Consider the following 22,085-nt stretch of genomic DNA (forward strand, 5'->3'; position numbering starts at 1 on the left):
GCTAGAGCAGACACGTGTCTCTTTGTCTCAGTGTCTTCACATGCAACGTCCTGCTGCTTTACAGTAACGTCTGATGTAGATGATAGATACATAATTTCAGGGTCATTACATGCGCTGTTCATTTATTGGGTATATTTGCAGGACTTTTTGAATTTAACATAGCTGACAGGTATCATAGTTGACATGGCTGCCTATAACCAATCATCACATGGCATTTTTACGGAACAATTCTTCGAAATATTATATATACAACTGACTAAATTGTATATATAATTAATACATTATTTAGTAAGATGTATTGGACGAATTAAAATTAATTTTAACAATAAATATTGAATGCTAACCCATTTAGTGGTTCTTGAATTTACTTAGAAACACTCATTTCAACCTCATGCTGGTATTAAATGAAACGCCAGGTGACAAAGTCAGTGGGATTTATTGTCTAGGGACCATGCATAACCATGAATAGTTGTTGAGATTTCCTTGTGTCAGAACCAACATGGTGGACTAACCAACAGCCAACCCAACAATGCCATCTCTGGAATAATGGCTAAAAAGAATTTAGTCTCTAACTTCCCCAGCATGGGCGGATTATACCGGCTCAGTATCCCTTGTGCTGCGTTGAGCCGTGCAGCATGGGTGTGCCGCGAACTGAGAGTAGCTCTCTGAGAGTCGGGCACCCAAGGAGGATGTTCTCAAGTGGAGGAACCTAATCTTTCCCAGCAGGGATCCAAGCGGCTCTGTAAGTGTATGAATAGAGATAATATCTCTATAATGAGGCCTGTTTTGTACCATCAAAGTCTTCAAAAGGGCTTGAAACCTGACCTCCTTCCTAGCACTGACAATCCCTCAGTAATAGCTCCCTATTATTAATTGTTTTGCCTTCCTGCTAAATCCTTGTCTCTTTCTCTTGTAGTTGTGTTAGCAACTCACCCTTGACCTAGTGCTTTTAAGTATATTCGCATCCAGGCAGTTTGTGGTTCAGTGCTGGGGAATTTTTGCCTTTTTTTCTGTTTTAAATAGCCAACAACCTCCTTATTAACTATGAATGCAAAAGTACAACACACAATCCTAAGGAAATTACCTCATACATATTATTGTCAGGCAGTGAATTCTTGTACTTAAGAGATTATGTAGTTACCTCAGCATCCCCAACCCTGTCTGAGGTTGTTGGTTCGGCCCTGGCACAGGTGTGCTTGGTATCTTTAAGCTGTTAGCTGACAAGCATGCGGATGTGGTACATGTACCTAACCAGACCACCGAATCTCAACGCCACTGAGGGGATTTGCATATCCCGCTTCATGACCATTGTCTATTGTCAGCTGCATCGCGATAAGTGGGTCACCTATCTGATGCTGTGTGTTCTGAGAAATACAACCTCCCGGTTTGTCACAAGATAGCAAAGAGAGCAAAGATCCAACAACCTGATACAAGGTGATGACAAATATGTGAGATGTTAGGAGTGATTATATGTCCGTACGCGGATGATCTGATCTATCAGAAGCGCATCAAAACCGGGCAGGATGTAAGTGCTGATGATGGTAAAAGTTTTTCAAGTCTTTGCTGACTGGGTGTTTCTTCCGCCTCCAAATGAAAACAATGAGTGTGTTATTGCCTAAAGGTACAGTAGCTTTATCGAGCTGTTGAGGTTGGCCGAGCATCATTTAAGTCTGGTGGAGACATGATTCCCTCAAATTATTCCATTAAGATACTTGTAAATAGTTGCATGACACATCTTCGGACATTTCAACTGACTCACTAATTGATTCCACCTTAAAATGCATGTGTGGGAAAACCCAGGGAGTGTATTTGACTCACAGCAGTCCAGTAAATGCGTCTGCACATAGGCACAGAGGTCCATTCTTGTGTCTATAATGGGAATTAATGGATGAGTGCGAAGTGTTGAATGACTGTATCTGGGAATTAAATAAATAAAAAAATAAGAAATAAAGAAAAATCATAAAGTTTAATTGTAATCCTTATGAATTCAACTTCAATTTTGGCTTCTCAAATGACGGGGAAGTTCCGTAAGGAGGCCTTTTTCGACATGGCAGTAATTTCATGTAAGTGGTGCAAGGTACATACACACGAGAAGCTCGCACAATAAACACAAACACATGCCAAAGGCATTTAACAATACACACATCTCCCAGAAAAAGTATCTCCATCATGTTTCCTTGGCCAGGTGAAGCAGTTTCAAAAACAGCCCTCTCTCCATCTGTTAAACAAATAGGGAGCCCCTACAAAGGTGTGCAAAAGAATCCACACGATCAAAGTGTACGAGAATGGCAGCCTTGTCCTGGCCTGGCCATTATCAGGCCCCATGAATGCCTGTCTTCTCCTCTTTTGTCGGTTGGGGCATTGACAGTCACTCACCCGGCAATGACTGTCACACCAGCGCAAAGAGCCAGCCGCCGACAGGGGCCAACCACATCAAACGAGGCTGTCAAGGGGCCCTGCTCGTGAACCGTGGCAACAAACACCTCCTGATCCTCACCTACAGCTCAGCGGCAGACACCCACCGCTGTGCTCTCAGCCACTGCCTCCACTGAGAAAAGATGTACTGCCCAGACCTCATTTCCCTCTCTGCCTCTCCCCTTTCCTTCCCTCCCTTCTCTCTCTCTCTCTCTGTCAAGTAGGGCTTGTGTTAACCTCCAGCCTGCCGAGACACAAAGGGCTGCTAAAGTGTTTAAGAATGCTTTATGGACGCATGACAAGGGGAGGCTGATACTGCTGGGGGTCACAAAGTATACAGGATGTGAATGAGATAAATTCAGTTTTACTTTCAAGTCGGAGCTGAGTCACACTTGATTTGAACTGTGTGAGATTTGAACTTCAAAAGTCGACCAGGAAGGGGTGACAATGATTTTCAATAGGCTGTAACAAGTACTTTGGTCAAGCCAGCAGGTTGCATGTTTAACTACCAGCTTCAGATTACATTAGTGGTGATAGATGTAGCCTCATATACAGAGTTTTTCCTCAGTTAATGGGAGGCTTAGAGCACCTCACTAACTATATAATGGAACATATTGTACAAGTCCTCTGAAAACTCACACCTACACTCTTGACTTTTGTGGAATTTCAAAAAATGAAGAAGAAGTTTCTGTCCTGAGAAAAAAGTGATTTGATCATTTAAATTTAACTTTATTTATGCCTTTCATCAGATCTCATATAAAACTATTACAACATCACTCCTTCAATATATGTTTACATTTTCCCAAATAAAACTAAAACAGGACGAAGGAAATTATCAATATTCAGATATTTTTTTGTATTTCTAAATAAGCAATATACAAAAGTATAGTCAAGACCCTTCACTCCACAACTAAAAGTTGCAGTGGCAAAAAACAAAGAAAAAAAAAAAAAGATTTGTCATCTTCTCTAATTCTCTAATTCTAATACATTGTTATGGGCTATATTATATCATACATGCAGCTACAAATGTTAAAATAAGACACTCATTACTTTTATTTACAATTAGTCTTAAGACGGTCCTACTTGTATTGACTAGGGAAAGACTGCCGCCTGTAGGCCAAACATAACTCACCGTTTATTTCAAACCGCCCCAGGTGAACAAGTCACTCAAACCCTGGAAAGAAGGGCATATAAAATATATTTTTAAAAAATATACAGCAGTTATTCAGGGTAAGTTTGTCCCAAACAGAATGAAATTGGCAAATAAATGAATACATTGCAAATACTGTGATATCTATAAAGTCAATGAACGTGGTTCATAACCAGTGACTATGTCAAAGGGCCATAACCAGAATTTGTTATCGGTCTAATTATTTCTTAACCTTTAAATGTCTAATTTGCTCCTGAATCCACTCCGAGGTACGTTTCACATCGATTGCAGTAGAGATAATAGCGAACCCGGTTTAATCGATTTTTCTGCGCTCCTCTCACCACGCCTTAAACATTGATTATCGTTCCTCGACGATTAACTTGGTCTCATTTAAGATGGCCGCCTAGTGTTCTGGAGTAACGCGGTTATTACATGTCAACATGTCACTTCTTAGAGTTTGTGCCTTCGCCAAATGCCTCACTCGTCGCAGTTTACTTGAAAGGTGTGCCCTTCGCGTGTCTTCCGCGGACGGCTGTCAGCTGTGTGTGTCTGTGAGAAACGGCGCAGTGAGACGAATATCAGGTAAGGACACCGCGTCTGCTTAATATCAGGGCCAGCTTAGCTGCACTGTGATGGACAAGTTTGCCAAGTTTCGTCAGTGACTCTTGTGTTAAATGCCAGCGTGCTACTTACGAATTGAACCCAGTGGACAGTATTTGCGAGCAAAGAGCTGGGTTAGCTCCCTTAACCCACTGTTAGTTATTTTTTGGTAGAGTGAGTAAACGGTTATTTATACCGGTCAGGCATAACATTAGGACCACTGACAGGTGAAGTAAATGACATGGACCAAATTGTGACATTTCACTGTTCTGCCGGGAAATTCTTGTAACTGGTACCACCCAATTAGACCAGACCAGACACCCCCACCTCATAGCAATGACACTCCTTGATGGCAGCAGCCATCCCCAGAGGGATGCAGCATGACATAGACACACACACAAAAAGACAGCTCAAAAACAAAAAAAAAAAACAGTACAAGGTATTGACTTGGCCTCCAAATTTCACTAGATCCCAGACTGATCAAGTATTTGTGGGATGCACTGAAACAAGCCTGATCTGAGGCCCCTCCCCTCAACCCTAGGACACAAAGACCCCCACTAACAACATTCTGTTGACACCCTCAGAAGACCCATGTCCATTCTCTAATGAGTCACAACTGTTTTGGAGGCACGAGGGAGACCAACACAATATTAGGCAGGTGGTCATAATGTTATGCCTGATCTGTGTTTTGCTTCTTCTCATTCTTGGACAAAATGCTAAACCTCCAAATCCTCTTATTCTGTATCCGTGAAGGGAATACATACCAAAATAAAGGTGACGCAAGTAGCAAATTGTTGCTGTAAGCAATGCCCAAAATTCTCTGTCAAAAAATATTTTGTTGCCCCGTGATATGTTCAGAAGCATGAGAGTCTTGTAGATATAAATGGCCGGAGTGAAAAGCCAAGCCCAAGCTGCTGAATGTTGTCTTATTTTTAGGAAATGGTCATGAAATGTTCATGCAGGGCGACAATCACTCATATTAACTGTAGCTCTTAATCTGCTGTGTGTATATGTATCTCTTTTCCAGAGTCACCTTTGCAGTTTCAAAGAAGAAATGTTTCATTTGTAATCCCAAAGAAAGAAGACTCAAAGAAACGTGTATTGGAACAGTCTCAGCTGTTAGACGGTAAGTTAATGCAAATGGCAAGTCATCATTGCATGTCCGTACTAAATATTGGTGTATCAGAGCTGTCTGAGAGGTTTTCTTCATAGTTGGTATGCTGCCAACCTGAGCTGTACTTGTAATCAACATTAATTGAGTTATTAAGACTGATGCTGGTGCACTAAAAGGTCCCTGATAACCCTTGTGTTGTCTTCCCGTCCACCATGCAACTTTTGTCCTCCCAGTTCAAAAATGACCAGGTCTGTTTGACTATTTATGAAGCCTAAAATAAAATATATGTTGCACATTGTTAGACAACTTACTTTCTGCCAGTTACTATATAATAGACACTTCTTTGCAGAATTAATGGTCTGTAGACCACATTTATATAAAAATCTAAACTTCTGAGATGGGTCAAAATTTACCTGAGTACAATACAAAGGCTAATTACCTCTTAAATATTTCCTGTGTGTTGTAGGTCTTTATTAGCCTGTGAGATGTTAGTGGACTTGCCAATCAGACACCATAGCCTCCAGTACTGTTTGCATTTCAGTGTATTTAATCAGTAATATCGTTTACATATGTTAAATGTATTTTGTATTCTTCCTTCTCAGTGCTTGAGGCCAGGATTCAACAGCTCCAATCTGACATCGTTCTAGATGTCCAACATTCAACGGTGCAGTGTATTAAGGCTCCCTCGTATGGAAGAGGTGTTTCTTCTGACAGAGGTCCCAAAACCACACCGGGAGGAGAAAAACATCAGGAGAAAGCTGACATTCCTAAATCTGGACAGACTGTCGTCTATAAGACCCAGCTCAGCCGCTGGATGGAAAAATTATCTCTGGAAAAGAAAAACAAACTTAAGAAACAGCAGCACCTCGAGCAGAGGACAAATGTTAAAAAAGAACTAACAGCAAAATCTAAAATTACAAAAATCAGCTTAGCGTCCACTGGTACTACGCACAAAACTATATCTACTGCAGCTAAAAAGAGCCGGGGGCACGTGAAATCATCAGATGAGATTAGCACGAAAATTTCTTCAACCGCTACAGCAACGGCTGCTACTGCTGCAGCCAGCACCACCAACATACCACATAAAATATCTAAACTAAAACACTCTAAAAATAAAAGTAAGGTTCTTGGTAAAGAGGGTCCAGAAAAGGCTGGTACTGAGGCACAGGGAAGGGATGAGGAGCTGGCTGAGGTAGAAGACGTGGAGAGGAGCCTCGTTCAACAAGGAAGCCACATACAGAGTATCCAAGAGAGCCCGCAGATGGACAAGAACGAAATTGAATGTGGGGGCATCCAGCTCAGCATCCGCTCTTACCTGGAGGCCTGTGTGTTTGCAGGGGACATTCAGCGAGCACACAATTTCCTGCTCGGTCAGCACAGAGTTCTGCGTCGGCGCAAACAACTAAATCCGGGAGTTTACAACATCCTGATGAGAGTGTGGGCCAAGAAGGTGAGTTCAAGAGCTCATCATAGAAATCATTTATCTGGTTGTATTGAAGCAGTGGGGTCCCAAATGTTCTTGTCATGTTTATCCCATCAAAACACTGAAATAGGTCTGATTAACTTTAGATGTTTCACAGTGATGACTGGATTGTGACAGTGAGTGAAGATCCTGACCAATGCACATACACGGAATTCCATCATTAATTATATATTGTTTACACCGATATGCTTCTATAAAGGTTACAGTCCTACAGTCACACTGGTACTTATATGAATGCTGAAGGAAGTTAATATCCAGTTACGTGAATAGTTTTCTGCTCACTGAGAAGTTCTTTTGCCCATTGTTAGTGATTAATTAAATTAAATCATAAAATCTCATCTTAGGTCAGATATTTTGTTGAGTTTGACTATCACTTGTTTCCTTTGTGCGGTAAACACTGGTGTGTGAAGTAAGACTCACGGCCCTCCCACGTCTCTCTCTATTTGTAGGGCGCATTAAACCAGATCGGACGCATCTTTATTCTGTTAGAGGAAGCTGGTCTGAAGCCAAACTTGGGATCCTACGCTTGTGCTCTGGAATGTATGGGTCGCAATCCAGACTGCTCCCCAAAAATCATTTCGAGGTATGTTTGCAGACACACACATCTCGCTATGACATAGTATATCCGACATTTACCAAGAGGGGCACCACTGTGGGGCTTTGCAGCAGCAATACAGAGACCTACCAGCAGGGGTCATGCTCTGCCAGTCGTTTTAACCTTTTAGCATTGTTTCTGGTAAGTACTGTACTGTTTATTTCTGATTGTTGCCATGATCATCTGTTCGATAGTTGTTATGTAATAGTATCAGGGAGGTATTAAGCCTCCCAGGTTTCTGGTGGTGTAGCCGCTGATAGTGACTGATTAGTTGTTGTGCTTCTTTTAACACCATCGGCTGCGATTTGTTCCTGTGATGTTGACGTAGATACTTGCAGCGACTTAAGTACTGCCAGGACAATAAGTTATGAAACCACTTGAGTTTACATTATAGGACTGTGCTCATTACCAGGAGAAGTCTTCATGTCTTTGTTGATTTTAGCTGTATGCCATGCACGAGCTATATTTTAAGAGTCAAGTGTCCCAGAATACCATACTGTAAATCTGTATCTCAGTATTAAGAATAGTTTGTTGTACAATTTAAACATCTCGTACAGTCACCAACAATTGTCGGATGAGTTTGACTAGAAATACAACGGGGAATATAAATCAAGCTGTACTTTGTGTCACTTGAAAATAAAGCAGCTTTGTTTTGAGGGATAACGAATATTAGAGTTCAGAGTTTTTCCCATATTAAGCTGACAACTACCTTATTTCCTCTTCCTTGCTGCCATGCTAAGGCGGTTTCCACGGTTACCCAGCATGACATGATCGCTCCCTAACATTTCTGACAGTTGTGAAAATCTCTATATTCATTAGTGTTGCTTTCACAAGACCACTTAAAATAGTTTTTGTCGTGGCAGCATGCTGACACGGTGTTAATGAGGTTGGCTTCGACTAATTAAATGGTTGGAAGGCAGCGGAACCACACTGATGATCCGTGGTGTATTTAATGTCAATCGAATTTTGCCTTTTGTGACTATTTTCATCAAGGATGACCTTAACTGCCCGTAGCCCAGTTGTGTCTCAGCATCCTGACAAATCACCGTTAACTGTTATTAATTGACGCACAAGCAGCGCTGCGTGACATTGAGCACACAAATGCTGGGCACAGCTCTCGGCTTCAGGAGAATTCTACTAATGCCACAGCGTGTGAGCTTGGTTGATTGTGACCAACACTAAATACTGTCTCCTGGCCTGCTGCCCAGACAGTGTAGGGCTTATATTGGATTTTCTTCTTTTCTTATGGACCTCTCATTACTGGGGTGTTTTCATAGTTGGGAAAACAACAGGGCACAGCGGTCGTTGCTTCCATTCACCTTAATGCCTTCTGATACACACACCCTACCTAGTGTGTGATTTCCTAACACTGCACATAATCTATGTCCAAACAAATATATGAATGAAAACTGATATTTTGCTATTCATAGCTGGTAGATGCATTTGATGTCTTAAAACTCTTTTGTGTGTTTGTCAGATGTTTAGCAGCGGTGTCACCGGAGCTGGTATTGATTTCACCTTCTGAGTCTGTGTCTCCGTCAGTCTGTGTCTGTGCAGTCATGAAACTTCAGTGGTGTGTGTGTAGTTGACATCAGAGTGACGTAGATGGGTATAGTTTGCTTTGGCATTGCGGTTAGTGTGACTCCGTCTCAATGTGACTGTTCCTTCCACAGCTGTGACCCTATGGTGTTGGCACCGATACGTTGTGTCCACTGACAGACATACCTGCTGCTGCAGGGCCTTATATTGCCACGGTGACACGCTACAGACTGACTCATGAAGTGAAAACAATACCAGCCGTACTGTGGTGCTGCTGGTAAACATCATCTACAGATATCATTTTCCAATTTGTATTTTTAACTGTGGAATATCCATATCATTATCGACTTCATACAGTTCCACATATTCTCTAATGTTAAATTAGTATAGTGTCTGTTAGCCACAGTTTATGCTTCTGCTTTCACGTTGAAGAGGCTCTGGCGTTAACGCAGACCCCTACACAGGGGTCGTCAGCTACCGAGCGAGGCTCGGTAGCTGACGTGCACCTCCCCAGAAATATAACTACTTTCTAAGGCGACGCAGAGCATAAGAGCTGTGATTGGTCCGCTTGGTAGTAGCGGTAGCTGTTTCTTCTTTAGTATTTCTGGCTGCATCTCCATCTCCATGATTTCGAATTGATTATTTTGGATCAATAAAGAATCGGTTTGGAGATGTGTGTGTCGGACAAAGTTTCAGCCGCCATCGTTGAAAGTGAAGCAGGAAGTAGAAACAAAAATTAACCCGACTGGCAAAAAAGACACAGTCGGGTCCAGTGTTTCAGTGGCATTGTTACAGAGTGAGCCACACTGACGAGTGCACACATAAATGCCTCACGCCGTCAGAGGGTCTGTGCATGGGTCACTGCAGTACTGTAAATATTTGTGAAAAAAAGATCCCATAATGTGTTGACTGCACTAAGCTGCCACTTTATTGACTGTTTAATAATCTGTTCATCTTAAGATCGGACTGTAACTGTCAGTAGTTTTTGTCTCTGATGTCAGACGCCTCCGTTCAGAAAGGGGAGCCAGGCTCCACCTTCCTCAACCTTCAGTCCTCCTAAGATTTGACTTTCATCATCTGTGTTCTTTGAAGAGATTTTCTAATCACACTGTCCAAAATAGCCCTCCCCTACAACATTGTGTAGCGCAATAATGAGGTATTATCACTCTCCTCATATCACCTCTGCTTTAATTAGTTATTTTCAGAATAGCTCTAGCCTCTGTCAGGCTGTAAAACACATACAGAAAAACACACCCATACTTTTCTCAAGGAACCTGATGACATCGCCCCATGCAGAGCTGCCCAATAGCAGTACAGGTGGTAGGACAGTAGGCTTGGTGGTGGGTATCTGGTTGGTCTATTGATCACTGTAAGCTGATGCTTTCATGACATTGTTGTTCTGCAGTGGTGCGCTCCGGCCCCGTCCCTGGATAAGCAGCCTCTTGTTTCTTTTAACTTCCCCCATTGCAGTTATTCGCCTCTCATTTTATCGCTTGTCAGACCCTCCCTTCTTTTGCTACGTTGTCTCTCCCTTTGTTGCCACCCGACTGCTGTACACTTCTAATACCACACTTGCCTGTGAAGTCTCTCCTACAGCCTCCTCACCCCGACTGTACCATTCTCATTCCTGCTCTTCTGTCTCTGTCTCACGCACACACTTATCCCTTTAAGATTTCCCTTTGTAAGTGCCGTGTCCTCCAGAGCTTTGTGCTCCCCGGGGTGAAGCAGAGCAGTCACCAGGCTGATTATTCTCTATCTTTCAACCTCTCTGCCCTCTTTGTTCCTGTGGACCACACTGCCAGCACCCAGACTAATCCTGCCTTTGTTCAAGGCTCTCTCATTGACTCAGACCTAAATTGCACGTTGCATCACACAAGACTTTAAGGCGTGAGTGAAAATATTTAAAAAATGTGACCTCTGTGGCTCACTTTAGAAATTTAAAATTTAAAAACGCACTGAATAACTTTGAGCAGGAGCTGCATGACAGAATCTTCCATTGCAGCACCTCTTTTGTTTTATTCACTGATGAGTCCTGCTCTCTTCTGATTACATTAAATGGGTGGAGGCTGCTGAGCCAGGCTTTCCTCTAGATGCTAATTAGCACGCTGCTATTTATAATTGTCCTGAGTAAAAGGCGTGCAGGGTGAAGCAGAGTGAAGCAGAGTGAAGCAGAGCTCTGTTCTCCTCTGTGGCTGATGACAAATGGGGTTTCTCCGCTTCTTTCTCTTTAGTCATGAAGTTCTGCTGTTAACCTCTAGGGAGCAGTGGAACCAAACAGGGCGGCTGCCTAGTGCACTGTAAACTGTACATGATGGGAGTAACATAGACTTGTGATTTTTATTTGTATGGACTAAGATCACTATTTGTTTTTTCAGCCATCGAGTACTTAGATGAGAGTATTTGTGCTTTTTCAGTGTGCTTCACGTTGTTGTTAGGCTGCACTGAAATACTTTACAGGTGCATAAACAGAAAATTGTAAACAGCCTATTTATTATATATAGAAATCTCCTGTATGAATCATTTAGTCTGATTTCAACTTCTAAATCCAACTGATCATAGAAGAATAAAGCCCCATCAGACTGAAAATCTTATTTCAAGTGTCACATTTCAAATTAAATTATGGAATAATCATGTCATCACACTTCTCATTTATATTCCAGGGTCTGGTTGCACATTGGCATTATCTCCAATCTGCAGTCCAGTCATGGACACTGTGCTCTCTCTAGGAGATTCTGTTTAAATAAACATTTCGCTGATGTCGTCAGTGGCCATCTGCCCCTGGATCAAACTCATATTTTGAGTTTGACAGAAGGCCTGTCAATGCAAATGCTTCATTTGATATTCTGCAACTGTCGATCAGGGTGGCAGAGACATATGCAATGATCCCTCAGACAGGAGAGTATATTAAAAACTGAATTAATCAGGCACCCAGAAAGTTATCTGATTATTGTAGTCTCACTCCCACATCAACAGGCAGGTCAGAAGGTTAGGACCTTTGAACTTGTGATCAGACTCAAAGGTCTGATCCATCTTAATAATCATAATCTCGCACATAAATGAAAATCTACCTCTGGTGTCCTGTGATCGGTTGCTGTTCGGGTTCGCTTTCTGAGCACGTCTGGCTAATCCAGTGGAAATGAGGGGTATTGTAATAACTTTTTACTACAGACTTGGAAGCAGATTTTGTTGTATTCATAGCATGAGTATATATACAGTACTGTGCAAAAGGTTTAGACAGGTGTGGGGGAAATATGCTGTAAACTAAGAATGCTTTCAAAAATACAAATAATGATTGTTTATTTTTTTTTTTTATCAATTTACAAAATGCAAAGTGAGCGAATAAAAGAAAAATCTAAGTCACATCAGTATTTGGTGTTACTACCCTTTGCCTTCAAACTTCAGGTACACTTATGGGTACACTTATGCAAAGTCAGGGATTTTGTAGGATTGTAGATGCAGTGGTCGGCCAAGGAAACATCAAGCTTATTTCCCAGAAACAAAGATGCACAGCGGTGTCATCAACTTTGAGCTGGCAGAAACCAGTGGGACCCAGGTTCACCCATCTACTGTCCAGAGAAGTCTGGCCAGAAGTGGTCTTCATGGAAGAGTTGCAGCCAAAAATCCAAACCTCTGACATGAAAACAAGGCCAAGAGACTAAACTATGCACGAAAACTGGGATACAGAACTGGGGTGGAGAAATATGGCAGCAGGTGCTCTGAACTGATGAGTTTGAAATATTTCAAATATTTGTCTGTAGCAGAAGGCAGTTTGTTCATCGAAGGGCTCGAGAATGGTACAATAATGAGTGTCCACAGGGAACAGTGAAGCATGGTGGAGGTTCCTTTCAAGTTTGTCAGTTCTGCAAATGGAGTTTGGTCAGGATCAATGGATTAATGGTGTCCTCAATGTTGAGAAATACGGGCAGATACTTATCCATCATGCAGTACCATCAGGGAGGCAGATGATTGGTCCCAAATTTATACTGCAGCAGGACAAAGCCCCCGATCATACAGCCAAGGTCACTAAGAACTATCTTCAGAGTAAAGAAGAACTAGAAGTCCTGGAAGTGATGGCATGGCCCCCACAGAGCCCCGATCTCAGTGTCATCGAGTGTGTCTGGGATTACATGAAGAGACAGAAGGAGTTGAGAAAGCCTACATCCACAGAAAATCTGTGGTTAGTTCAAGATGTTTGGAGCGACCCACCGTCTGAGTTTCATCTTAAATTGTGTGCAAGTGTAACTAGAAGAACTGATGCTTTCTATAAGGCAAAGGGTAGTCACACCAAATATTGATTTGATTTAGATTTTTTTCTCTCTCTTACTGCATTTGTTAATTGATGAAAATAAACTATTAACACCTTCACGAATGTGTTAAAAATCAGTTTATATTGAAACCACAACCTAACCACACATTACTGACTACAGGACTGTACAGGTTTTAGCTACTTCTACCTAATAAAATGTGGTTGTATTCATATTCAATAGCCAAAATGTGCACCTGTCAATTGTTGAGTCACCAATTGTGTTGAGAATCCCAATAGTTTAAATCTTCCTAAGGGCCAATAAGTATCTGCCCAACTTATTGTTTGTGTCTTCATATCCAGGTGCCTGAGCCAGATGACGAAAGACGGCCTGTCTATAGATGATCTGTTCAGCCAGTGTGTGTTCCGGGAAGATGAGAGGGACATGCTTCTGAGGGCCATACGCATCGTAAACCCCGACTACCAGCCCAGCATTCATGCACCAACAAACCAGTATCCATCGCTGGTTCAAGACTTCTACACGCAGGTATTACAGGCTCCTTCCCTGACATTTTGGTCCATTTGCTGGTGTCGTCATAGCTACCTTTAAGTGGTGTTGACTGTTGTTTGATCATCTTGATCTGAAGTCTGACAAACTCTGCATTTTTGCTTTAATAAGCCTCTTAAATTTTTAACTTAAAATGGTAAAAGTGATCTACAAATTGTTTAGGAAAAGTTTAAGACTGGCTGCTGTGTATGTTTTGCCCGTCAAATCACCAGAGAGCTAGCAAAGCTGTCAGGAGGCTACAGCGTGATTACGAAAGATTTGATTGTCATCCCTTCACAGCCAGACAGGCACTGCCTATTTATAGTGAGCTAGCTCTGCTTTCTAATGGCTCTTCTGCTTTAGTTGCCTCTCTGCCTCTCACCTCTCCTCCCTTTTCCCACATCTCTTCTCCTTGTGATTCTCACATGATTCATTAACAACTTTCTGTACAGCTGTAGTATTTTTAGCCGTGCACCAAATTCACTTTGCATGCATGCTTTTGGTACCCTCAATGTTATGGGTGCGTGTGAGATGGGGGCAGTCAGTGGGTCATATGTTTTTATTATGATGTACTGTATATGTGAAAGTATTCCACTTCATATGAAACAGGCCAAACATGACTTTTTCATTTTTTTATTCACAGAAAAACACAAGATTTTGTCCCCATAACTTTTAACCAGCTTTCTTTCATGCATGTCTCTAAAATAACATGAGGATTGAGATCAATAAATAAATAAAATAAATAAGAATCTGTATAATGCTCCATGTCATGACGCACAGAAAACGATGCTGCTACAGCAGTAGGTAGAGATCCATTAGAGACAACGACTGTTACAATATCCTACGGCGCCTCTGCATTTATCTGCATGCAGAGTGTAAAACTGTGATCTAATCGCAGACTTTTTGAGACACATTGAAAATGTCACGTGTGAACGCAGTACTTTCAGCTGGTCGCTTGTGATCCGATCTCTTCAAATAACTGGCTCTGACACGCAGGTATGACAGACCTTTGGCAGGCTGAGGTGGTTTCAGCGCTGTCCAAATAACAGGTCCATTAGGTAACAGAGCAGCACAGTGGATGACCACAGGAGGATTTGGAGTCAGCGTTAACTACAGACACGCAATCTGATTAAAATGTTGCCAGAGGTGGAATTTTGATGAAGCTGGTAATCGCACAAAATGCAGTTTGATCTGGTTTCAACATGGTGTCAGAGATTGTCTGGTATTCTCTGATTTAATGTTTTTTCATTTTTTATTTGGAAACTTCTGCTTCATGTGCTGCAATATTGTTTTAGCTATTTCTTACCTTGCAGCTCCTGTTGTTCTTTCACACAAGGCAAGGACTTTATGGTTTGCAGAAAATGTTTATATTTACTACTGTAAATTTTACTGGTTTAAAACTAAAACTAAAAGTAGGTTCCCCTTAAAATCATGCACTTTCCTCTGTACACCAGAGACTTCACATACAGATATCCACTGATATCACCCATATCTACTGATCATTATTTATTAGCGTCTATGTTCAGAAGTTGTAACATTGACCAGTTGACTTTGCTTTGGCTTTCTGAGACAATTTGTTGTGTTTATTGTTTGCTGTCTGTGAGTTAATAATTCTCAACACTGTAACTGGTGTATTCAGGCCAACAACCTTCCTATGACATGCATCAATAATAGCCATTGCTTTTATTCTCTTCAGTTGATAGTTAACTTTTAAAGTTGTTCTTTTAGCAAGAAATGAGGCGGTATCTCTCAAGTACACTGCTTATTTTGTCGGTCACTCAGTGTAAACCCATTGGGTCTGGTGTGAATTAATGTCTGTATATAGATGTGTAGAGATTCTGTCGACAAGAGACACGACTTTGGCACCAGTAGCTTTCTGGCTTTGGTTTATTCACTCAAGAGGTAAACTGCCCGGCCCTGCCCTGAAGGCAGGCAAGCAAGCTGCATTTGTTAAACAAATGTGTTATGTAGTCATGTAGCAGTTAAAGGGTTATTTGATTATGCTAGTAGAGTTGTGCATCTCCAGCAATGCCTTTTTGGAGCCACCTGTGTTACCGGTTAGGGTTTGGGTCATTTTGCCGTTTCGTCCAGTCTGCTTTCCTATATTCTCTCTGGCGTAAAGTGGTAGCTTCATTTAAACAGGGCGATCACGACCACTTTTGCACTTTTGTTGTCAATTGTGCATGCAATCTTAGTAGATCTCCCGCAACACGCAAAGACTGAGGGGTGCGAGCTCATAGATTACGTATCCTATGAGCTCGCACCCCTCAGTCTTTACTCACCCTCTGTCTAATGCTTTTCCATAACTGCTGTGATGTTTAAATTTACTTTTTGAAGATCTGCATAAAATTCAGGATAGGGCTTTCAATAGGGTTTGATAGATAGGTCATAGGGTGAGAAAGTTCCTCACTATTATACAGCAGTAAAAATAATTAATTTGTCTGTGTGTGTCTACCCTTGATGTTTTAGAGGATAAATCACACGTACCCCAAACTAGACTTCACTCGGGAGGAGCTCCACGAGCGTTTTAAACGTCAGCTCAGCATGGAGCAGGCCTGCACTGTCTCCATCGACTCTGTGGAAACTGCAAGGCACGTTACTGAAGAAATGTCCAAAAAGGTAAATAGAAACTTTTTTTTTTTTTTTGAGATAGTGGTTGACATAAATGGTGTACTGATATTGTTGTTCATGTAATAATGTAATGCACAGACTGCAGCAGATGCATTGACATCTTGGCAGTAATCGCCTTTATTTGGAGTGATTATTATGTTTCACCATGTATGCACTGATGATTTAAGGACATTTTCTTACTTTGATAAACTTTGACTTAATTTCCATAGAGACCTAATAGGTGAGAGGAGGAAACATCCTATTCCTGTGGTGTGCCTTCTTTGCAACTCTGGCATTTACAGCAGAGTCTGGCTCGTCTGCCACTGCAGATGGACTATGTGGGAAGCAAGCAGGCTCAGAATCCCTGGTGGTCAGGAAGCATTTACAGACAGGCAGGGCAGAATAATAATGTATTGTAATGGAGGCCTCTGGAGAGAACGCAGAGTCACCTCTCCATCCACAATCCAGCCTGTGGCTCTGACTGAAGAGAGAACTTTAACATACACAGTCGCGGCCAAATTAACTTGTGGTAAAATGCAAGTAATAGGTAATGCTTGGGCTGACTAACAGATTTATTAACACAAATAAAGCACATTAGATCAATAATGTGGGGACCTAGAACATTGGTATTGATGAAATGATACCAATCAAAAATATAATACAGTACGGTAATGATAAATACAAAAATCAACATGCAAATACACAATGCAGATTTTGGTCACGTCACTTATTGATTATTGAAATCAGATACGTTTATTATTTGTGACTTATTTGTGAATGAAATGAATTGTAGTTGCAGTATTCATTGTGACTTACAAACTAGCAGGTGATGATGCAGCCTGACACACTCAAAAACAGATTAGGAACAACTAAAAAAACATGAAAAACAGCACAAGGTGTTGATCTGGGCTCCAAATTCACTAGATTAGTTGGCTGTACTTGATACAGTTGTTTATTTAAAGAACACGCAAAGAAGAAGAAGACATACTAAATGATCATGGTGAGGCCAGGTCAACTCAAATTAGAATAGCTTAGATCTGATGGTAGGTTATTGTATTCATAGCTTTGAGAGCAGAATCAGTTTTCTCATCCATCTCTCCACAATGCAGTTGCTTAGAGTTTCCTACATTTCTACTGGGGCACTGATAAAAGCAGAATCACCCCTTTCTCTCTGTTTTAAATTAATAACTCAGTGGCCCAGTTTTTTTTGTCTCAGAAGGGTAGCCTGTTTTCTCTCTTTCGTCTGGAGGTATCTGGACCAAACAAGCTTAACCATCAAATGAGATTCATGGTCATGTTGCACAATGACTTGTGTCCAGGACTGACCCTATTTCCTGCCTCCCAATCTAAATGGCCTGTTTGAAACAAGCAGTATGTGATAAAGGCCTGTGGGAATGCTCATTTTATATCACCTATTTCAAACGGTCGCTGTCATGAGATGGGTGATGTGTTGTCCTTTCAGAGGAAGCTACTGGCAGAGCAGCGGACACAATGGCAGAAGGTCCTGTTTCAGGCTCTGAGGGAGAGCAAGGCAATCCTGGCCAGCACAAACACCAGGGACTACAAACTTAACCTTTATCCGTATCTCTGTGTGCTCCAGGATAGGGAGTATGTGGACATCATGTTACAGGTAATACAAGCCACCTAACCCAGCCTACTGAGCCTAGAGTATAACAAACACTTGTCTGTGATTGAATAAAGGCATTTGATGGACAGCTGCTTTATTTTAGTACACCACAACCAGAAAATGGGGTGCCGTGATCTCAGTGTTATATCTCTTGTTTTCTCAACATTGTTGTTGTGTAGTTTGTGAAACCACAAATCACAATCAAGTGGCTGACAGTGACAGCGGCTGGACGAGCTTTGGCAGCAGAGCGGAGCACGCTTTGATCAAATACCTTTGACATTCATTATAATGAATTATTCTCACTATGGTTTTCTACTCTGACAGTTTTTTTTCTATGGGACTAAAGCAGGCATAAGCCTCAAATACCCATTTGCTGCTTTTTGTTATTCAAGTGTCTCGCATGCCTTTGTGCATTTGACCTTTTCAACTGTTCCCTACCCTTGTCTAGAGTGTCGCCAACATGCCCACTAGTGGAGAGTCGCTGAAGATTTTGGCCAAAGAGCTGGGACACAGAGTCTTTACCAAGTACTGTGTGCAACAGAAGCTCAGGAATCAGATGGTGGAAAAGTTGGGCAACATTTATAACACATATGCAGAATCGCTGGCCAAAGATAACAAGGTAAATAAAATACATCTTACTAATTAGCCATGGATATGTACTGTAATATATATTGTAAATCCTATTTACATCTAGTTTTATATGTGTCAGGGTAGTTTTATTGTAGTCATGTAAATATATTGTTTCCAGGTTTAAACTATTTTATATTCCACTCTGAAGTCTAGTGATGATATTTAGTGCTTTGTAACTAACTGAGTAGTGAACTTTGTTTGCAGCCTTGTTCTCCAGCTCATTCATATGCTGTTGAAACAAAGGTCTGTGTTCCCTCCGAGGGATTTGTCCAGCCAAGTATCACCGACTCTGTGTTTTGATGGTTCCACTGCACTGGGTGAAATCGCTAATGTCATCAAGACTACAATGAGCCACAGCTCGTTATAGTCCAGCAGTTAGTCAGACTACAGTCAGTTAAGATGTTTGTTTAATGTATGGTGTTTTAAGCAGCTTTTTTTTTTTTTTAAATGTTACCAATTCTAATGTTTGTCACTGTTATAGCAGCAGTCATTATCCAAGTTCTCGTGCATGTTTTCATGCTTCAACTGTGAAGCTAAATATCGTAAATGTTTGACAAAGTGCCTGTTAGTTCTAATATTAGGGGTGTTCCAACCATGATTTTTTACCCTTACACCCATCATGATTCTTCTTCTTCTTCATCTCCTACAAAGCACTGCTGCCAGGGGCAAAGACACCACGCAGCACCTAAAAACCCCCTGCTCCGGTCAACACACCAGCGTGACTGGTTTTCAGGTGCTGTGTGGTGTCTTTGCCCCTGACAGTGGTGCTTTGATGGCGCTTTGCTGGAATATAGTCCCAAGGCTATGTGTGCCCTAGGCAATCCCTTCGTGTTAATTGCATTGACGTTTGTAATCAGTGTGAATGTACAGGTCAGAAGAAATAATTAGGAAAATTCTTGAGTTTATTTGTCACTTTTGTGAATGACTGACTAATTGGCAATGCTACATTACAGCGCCCATGCTAACCTAAAGCTAACAGCTGTGTTGCCGGATTAGGACAATACCAGGACCAATTGAAAAACAGTTTTTCTCACTCATAAAACTCTACTTAATGAGACTGACAAGATATCTTCTTCCTGAGCCAAATAATATTTTTACTTCTGCATGTCTTGCAGTTTTTGCAATATCTTCAAAGTACTTCCCATGTCCAATATTAAATGAATGGTACTCTATTCTGACTGAATGAAAATAATCTCCTTGCTTTCTCCTCCCTCTAGGTGTATGATGTCCTACCTAGAGAAGAATGGTGTAAGATAGAGATGGAGCACAATGCAGGACCCACGCTACAAGGGGATGAGACGAGCTGGCCATACATGCTGGTTCTGGAGCTGGGCACTTACTTGGTGGATATGATGGTTAAGAACCTCAAAGTTAATAGCGACATCCTGAACCCTGCGGCCAACAGGAAGCTCATCCCGATCCTTTACCACATGTACACCTTTCGCAGCACCCGGCAGGTACGGTGGCTGAGCAAACCTTTCCAAGAGTTGGTCTGTTCCACAGGGACATCACTGAAGCACATGGTTTGATAACCCAGAGTTGGTAGTGATTATGCTAAAGCTGTTTTGCCAGAAAGCCAGTGCAGATTCTCCCCCACTCAGGAGCACACACTCTGCTCCTCTAGGTCCTTTGCGTCCTTTGGCCTCTCTGATCAAACCATTCAGAACAGGTATGAGAGCATTTGAATATCTTTGATGACCTGGTAACAGGATTTCTGAGTGTTAACCCAGTTCCTTTCAGCAGAGATTCATGTGGAGAAGTGTCCAGGGTTTAGAGTTAAAGGGATTTCCAAGAAAGTAATATTAAAAAGTAGTCAGAAAGATTCAAATAGCTCATTGGGACTTTTTTTTAATAATTGTGTCTAATTAATCTTATGGAACTTGCCAAATGAAGTAAAGCAGTTACTTGTACAGCTGACATTTTCATTAAGAAAAAAAAACTTGCAGAAGCAGCAACGAAGAAACTACCTTAAAACAGCTGACCTTCAGTTTAAATAGAAACTGCTGCTAAAAGCCTGTTACCTTGAACACTTAAGCAGCATCCTATCCAGTGAAAAGCTCCAAAGAGTGTGATTTATAAAACCATTTCCGCCCGGTGTAAATTGGCAGAGGGAACAGTTGAGTAAGATGAATAGGTCCCTCATAATCCCTTTTTTAGTGTTCCCTTAATTGGCTCGCTGATTTACTGCCGTGAGACCCTGCAGGAGGGGGAGGCCGCTGTGGGAAGGGAAAACGGCAGGAAGAGAGCAAGTTGAGGATTTCTAGTGCACTTTGACACTGGGGCATATACTGTAGCAGAATTTCATTATTATTGGGTCACTTTTCTCTTTTTTTCCACATTCTACCATCCTTTCTTTTAATCTTCCCTTCCCCTTTATTCCCTCGGTGGAGGTGAGCCCAACAGGGGGACATCCTAATGATTTTACTGCACAGCATGAATGTCTGAGTCATTTGAGCAATGCTGAGGTGTTGCTGTTGTTTTTTCCCCCGTCTTTATATCCAGTCAGATACATTTGATGTGTTAAAAATGGAGCACAATGACTGTTTGTCATTAAAGCCCTGGTGTATGAACTTTTACACAAATAGACAGACATTCCACCAGATCACCTGCAGTGAAGCTGAAGCATACCGATCACACATAGCATTATGACCACCTTCCTAATTATGTGTTGGTATTTTGCTGCCAAAACAGCCCTGACCTGTCACAGCATGGGCTCCACTAGACCCCTGAAGGTGTGCTGTGGTATCTGGCACCAAGATGTTAGCAGATCTTTTCTATTCTGCCACTGTCCAGTTCTGAAGCTCCTGTGCCCATTGTTGGCACTTTCAACAGTGGACGGGGGTCAGTATGGGAACCAGCATTAACCTCTTCAGCAATTTGAGATACAGTAGCTCGTCTATGGGATTGTATCCAGACAGACCGGCCTTTCGCTCCTCACGTGCATCCATGCCTTGGCCACTCATGACCCTGTCGCCAGTCTCCTGTTCCTTCCTTGGAGCACTTATGATCGATCCTGACCTCTGCAGAGCAGGGACACCCCACAAGAGCTGCAGTTTTGGAGATGCTGTGGTCCAGTTGTCTAGCTTTCACAATTTGGCTCTTGTCAAACTTGCTCAAATCCTTACACTTGCCCACTTTGCCTGCTTTGAACTCATAAACTTTTCACTGCCTGTTATATACCATCCACTAACGGGTGAGGAAGAGATAATCGGAGGTGTTATCTACTCCACCTGTCAGTGGTTATGTTATGCCTGATCAGTGTGTAAGCAATATTTTAGTGGCTACTCACAGTAAAATTACAGTTTTTACTTAACAGTCTATACTTTTCATGTTTCAGGTGTGATACTGACGAGCAGTTATTTAATGGAGGCTCTGTAATATGTTGGATGTTCATTGATCTGATTGTGATTTAAACATCTGTGACTGATCTCTTTTTATATTCTTGAATTAAATAAAATTTACTCTGTCAGGATTAAGCTTACCTAATCTAATTTTTAATTAATTTTTAAAATAAGTCGGCGCCATTTGTGTG

At 41.6% G+C, this 22,085-nt stretch overlaps 1 protein-coding gene across 1 annotated transcript in view; it reads left to right on the top strand.

Annotated features, from left to right (window-relative positions):
- Positions 1 to 3,938: 3,938 nt before the first annotated feature.
- The window catches only part of polrmt (polymerase (RNA) mitochondrial (DNA directed)), a 43,183-nt gene continuing 25,036 nt past the window's right edge, over positions 3,939 to 22,085 (top strand). Inside the window, exons 1-9 of the mRNA XM_047588056.1 lie at positions 3,939 to 4,147; positions 5,193 to 5,291; positions 5,882 to 6,729; positions 7,212 to 7,345; positions 13,503 to 13,686; positions 16,156 to 16,305; positions 17,759 to 17,926; positions 18,372 to 18,542; positions 19,771 to 20,010. Coding sequence (XP_047444012.1) covers positions 4,006 to 4,147; positions 5,193 to 5,291; positions 5,882 to 6,729; positions 7,212 to 7,345; positions 13,503 to 13,686; positions 16,156 to 16,305; positions 17,759 to 17,926; positions 18,372 to 18,542; positions 19,771 to 20,010 — 2,136 coding nt within the window. The 5' untranslated portion in view covers positions 3,939 to 4,005. The remainder of the gene's footprint in view (positions 4,148 to 5,192; positions 5,292 to 5,881; positions 6,730 to 7,211; positions 7,346 to 13,502; positions 13,687 to 16,155; positions 16,306 to 17,758; positions 17,927 to 18,371; positions 18,543 to 19,770; positions 20,011 to 22,085) is intronic.

The sequence above is a fragment of the Mugil cephalus genome, chromosome 6 (assembly GCF_022458985.1).
Source record: "Mugil cephalus isolate CIBA_MC_2020 chromosome 6, CIBA_Mcephalus_1.1, whole genome shotgun sequence".
Taxonomy (NCBI): domain Eukaryota; kingdom Metazoa; phylum Chordata; class Actinopteri; order Mugiliformes; family Mugilidae; genus Mugil; species Mugil cephalus.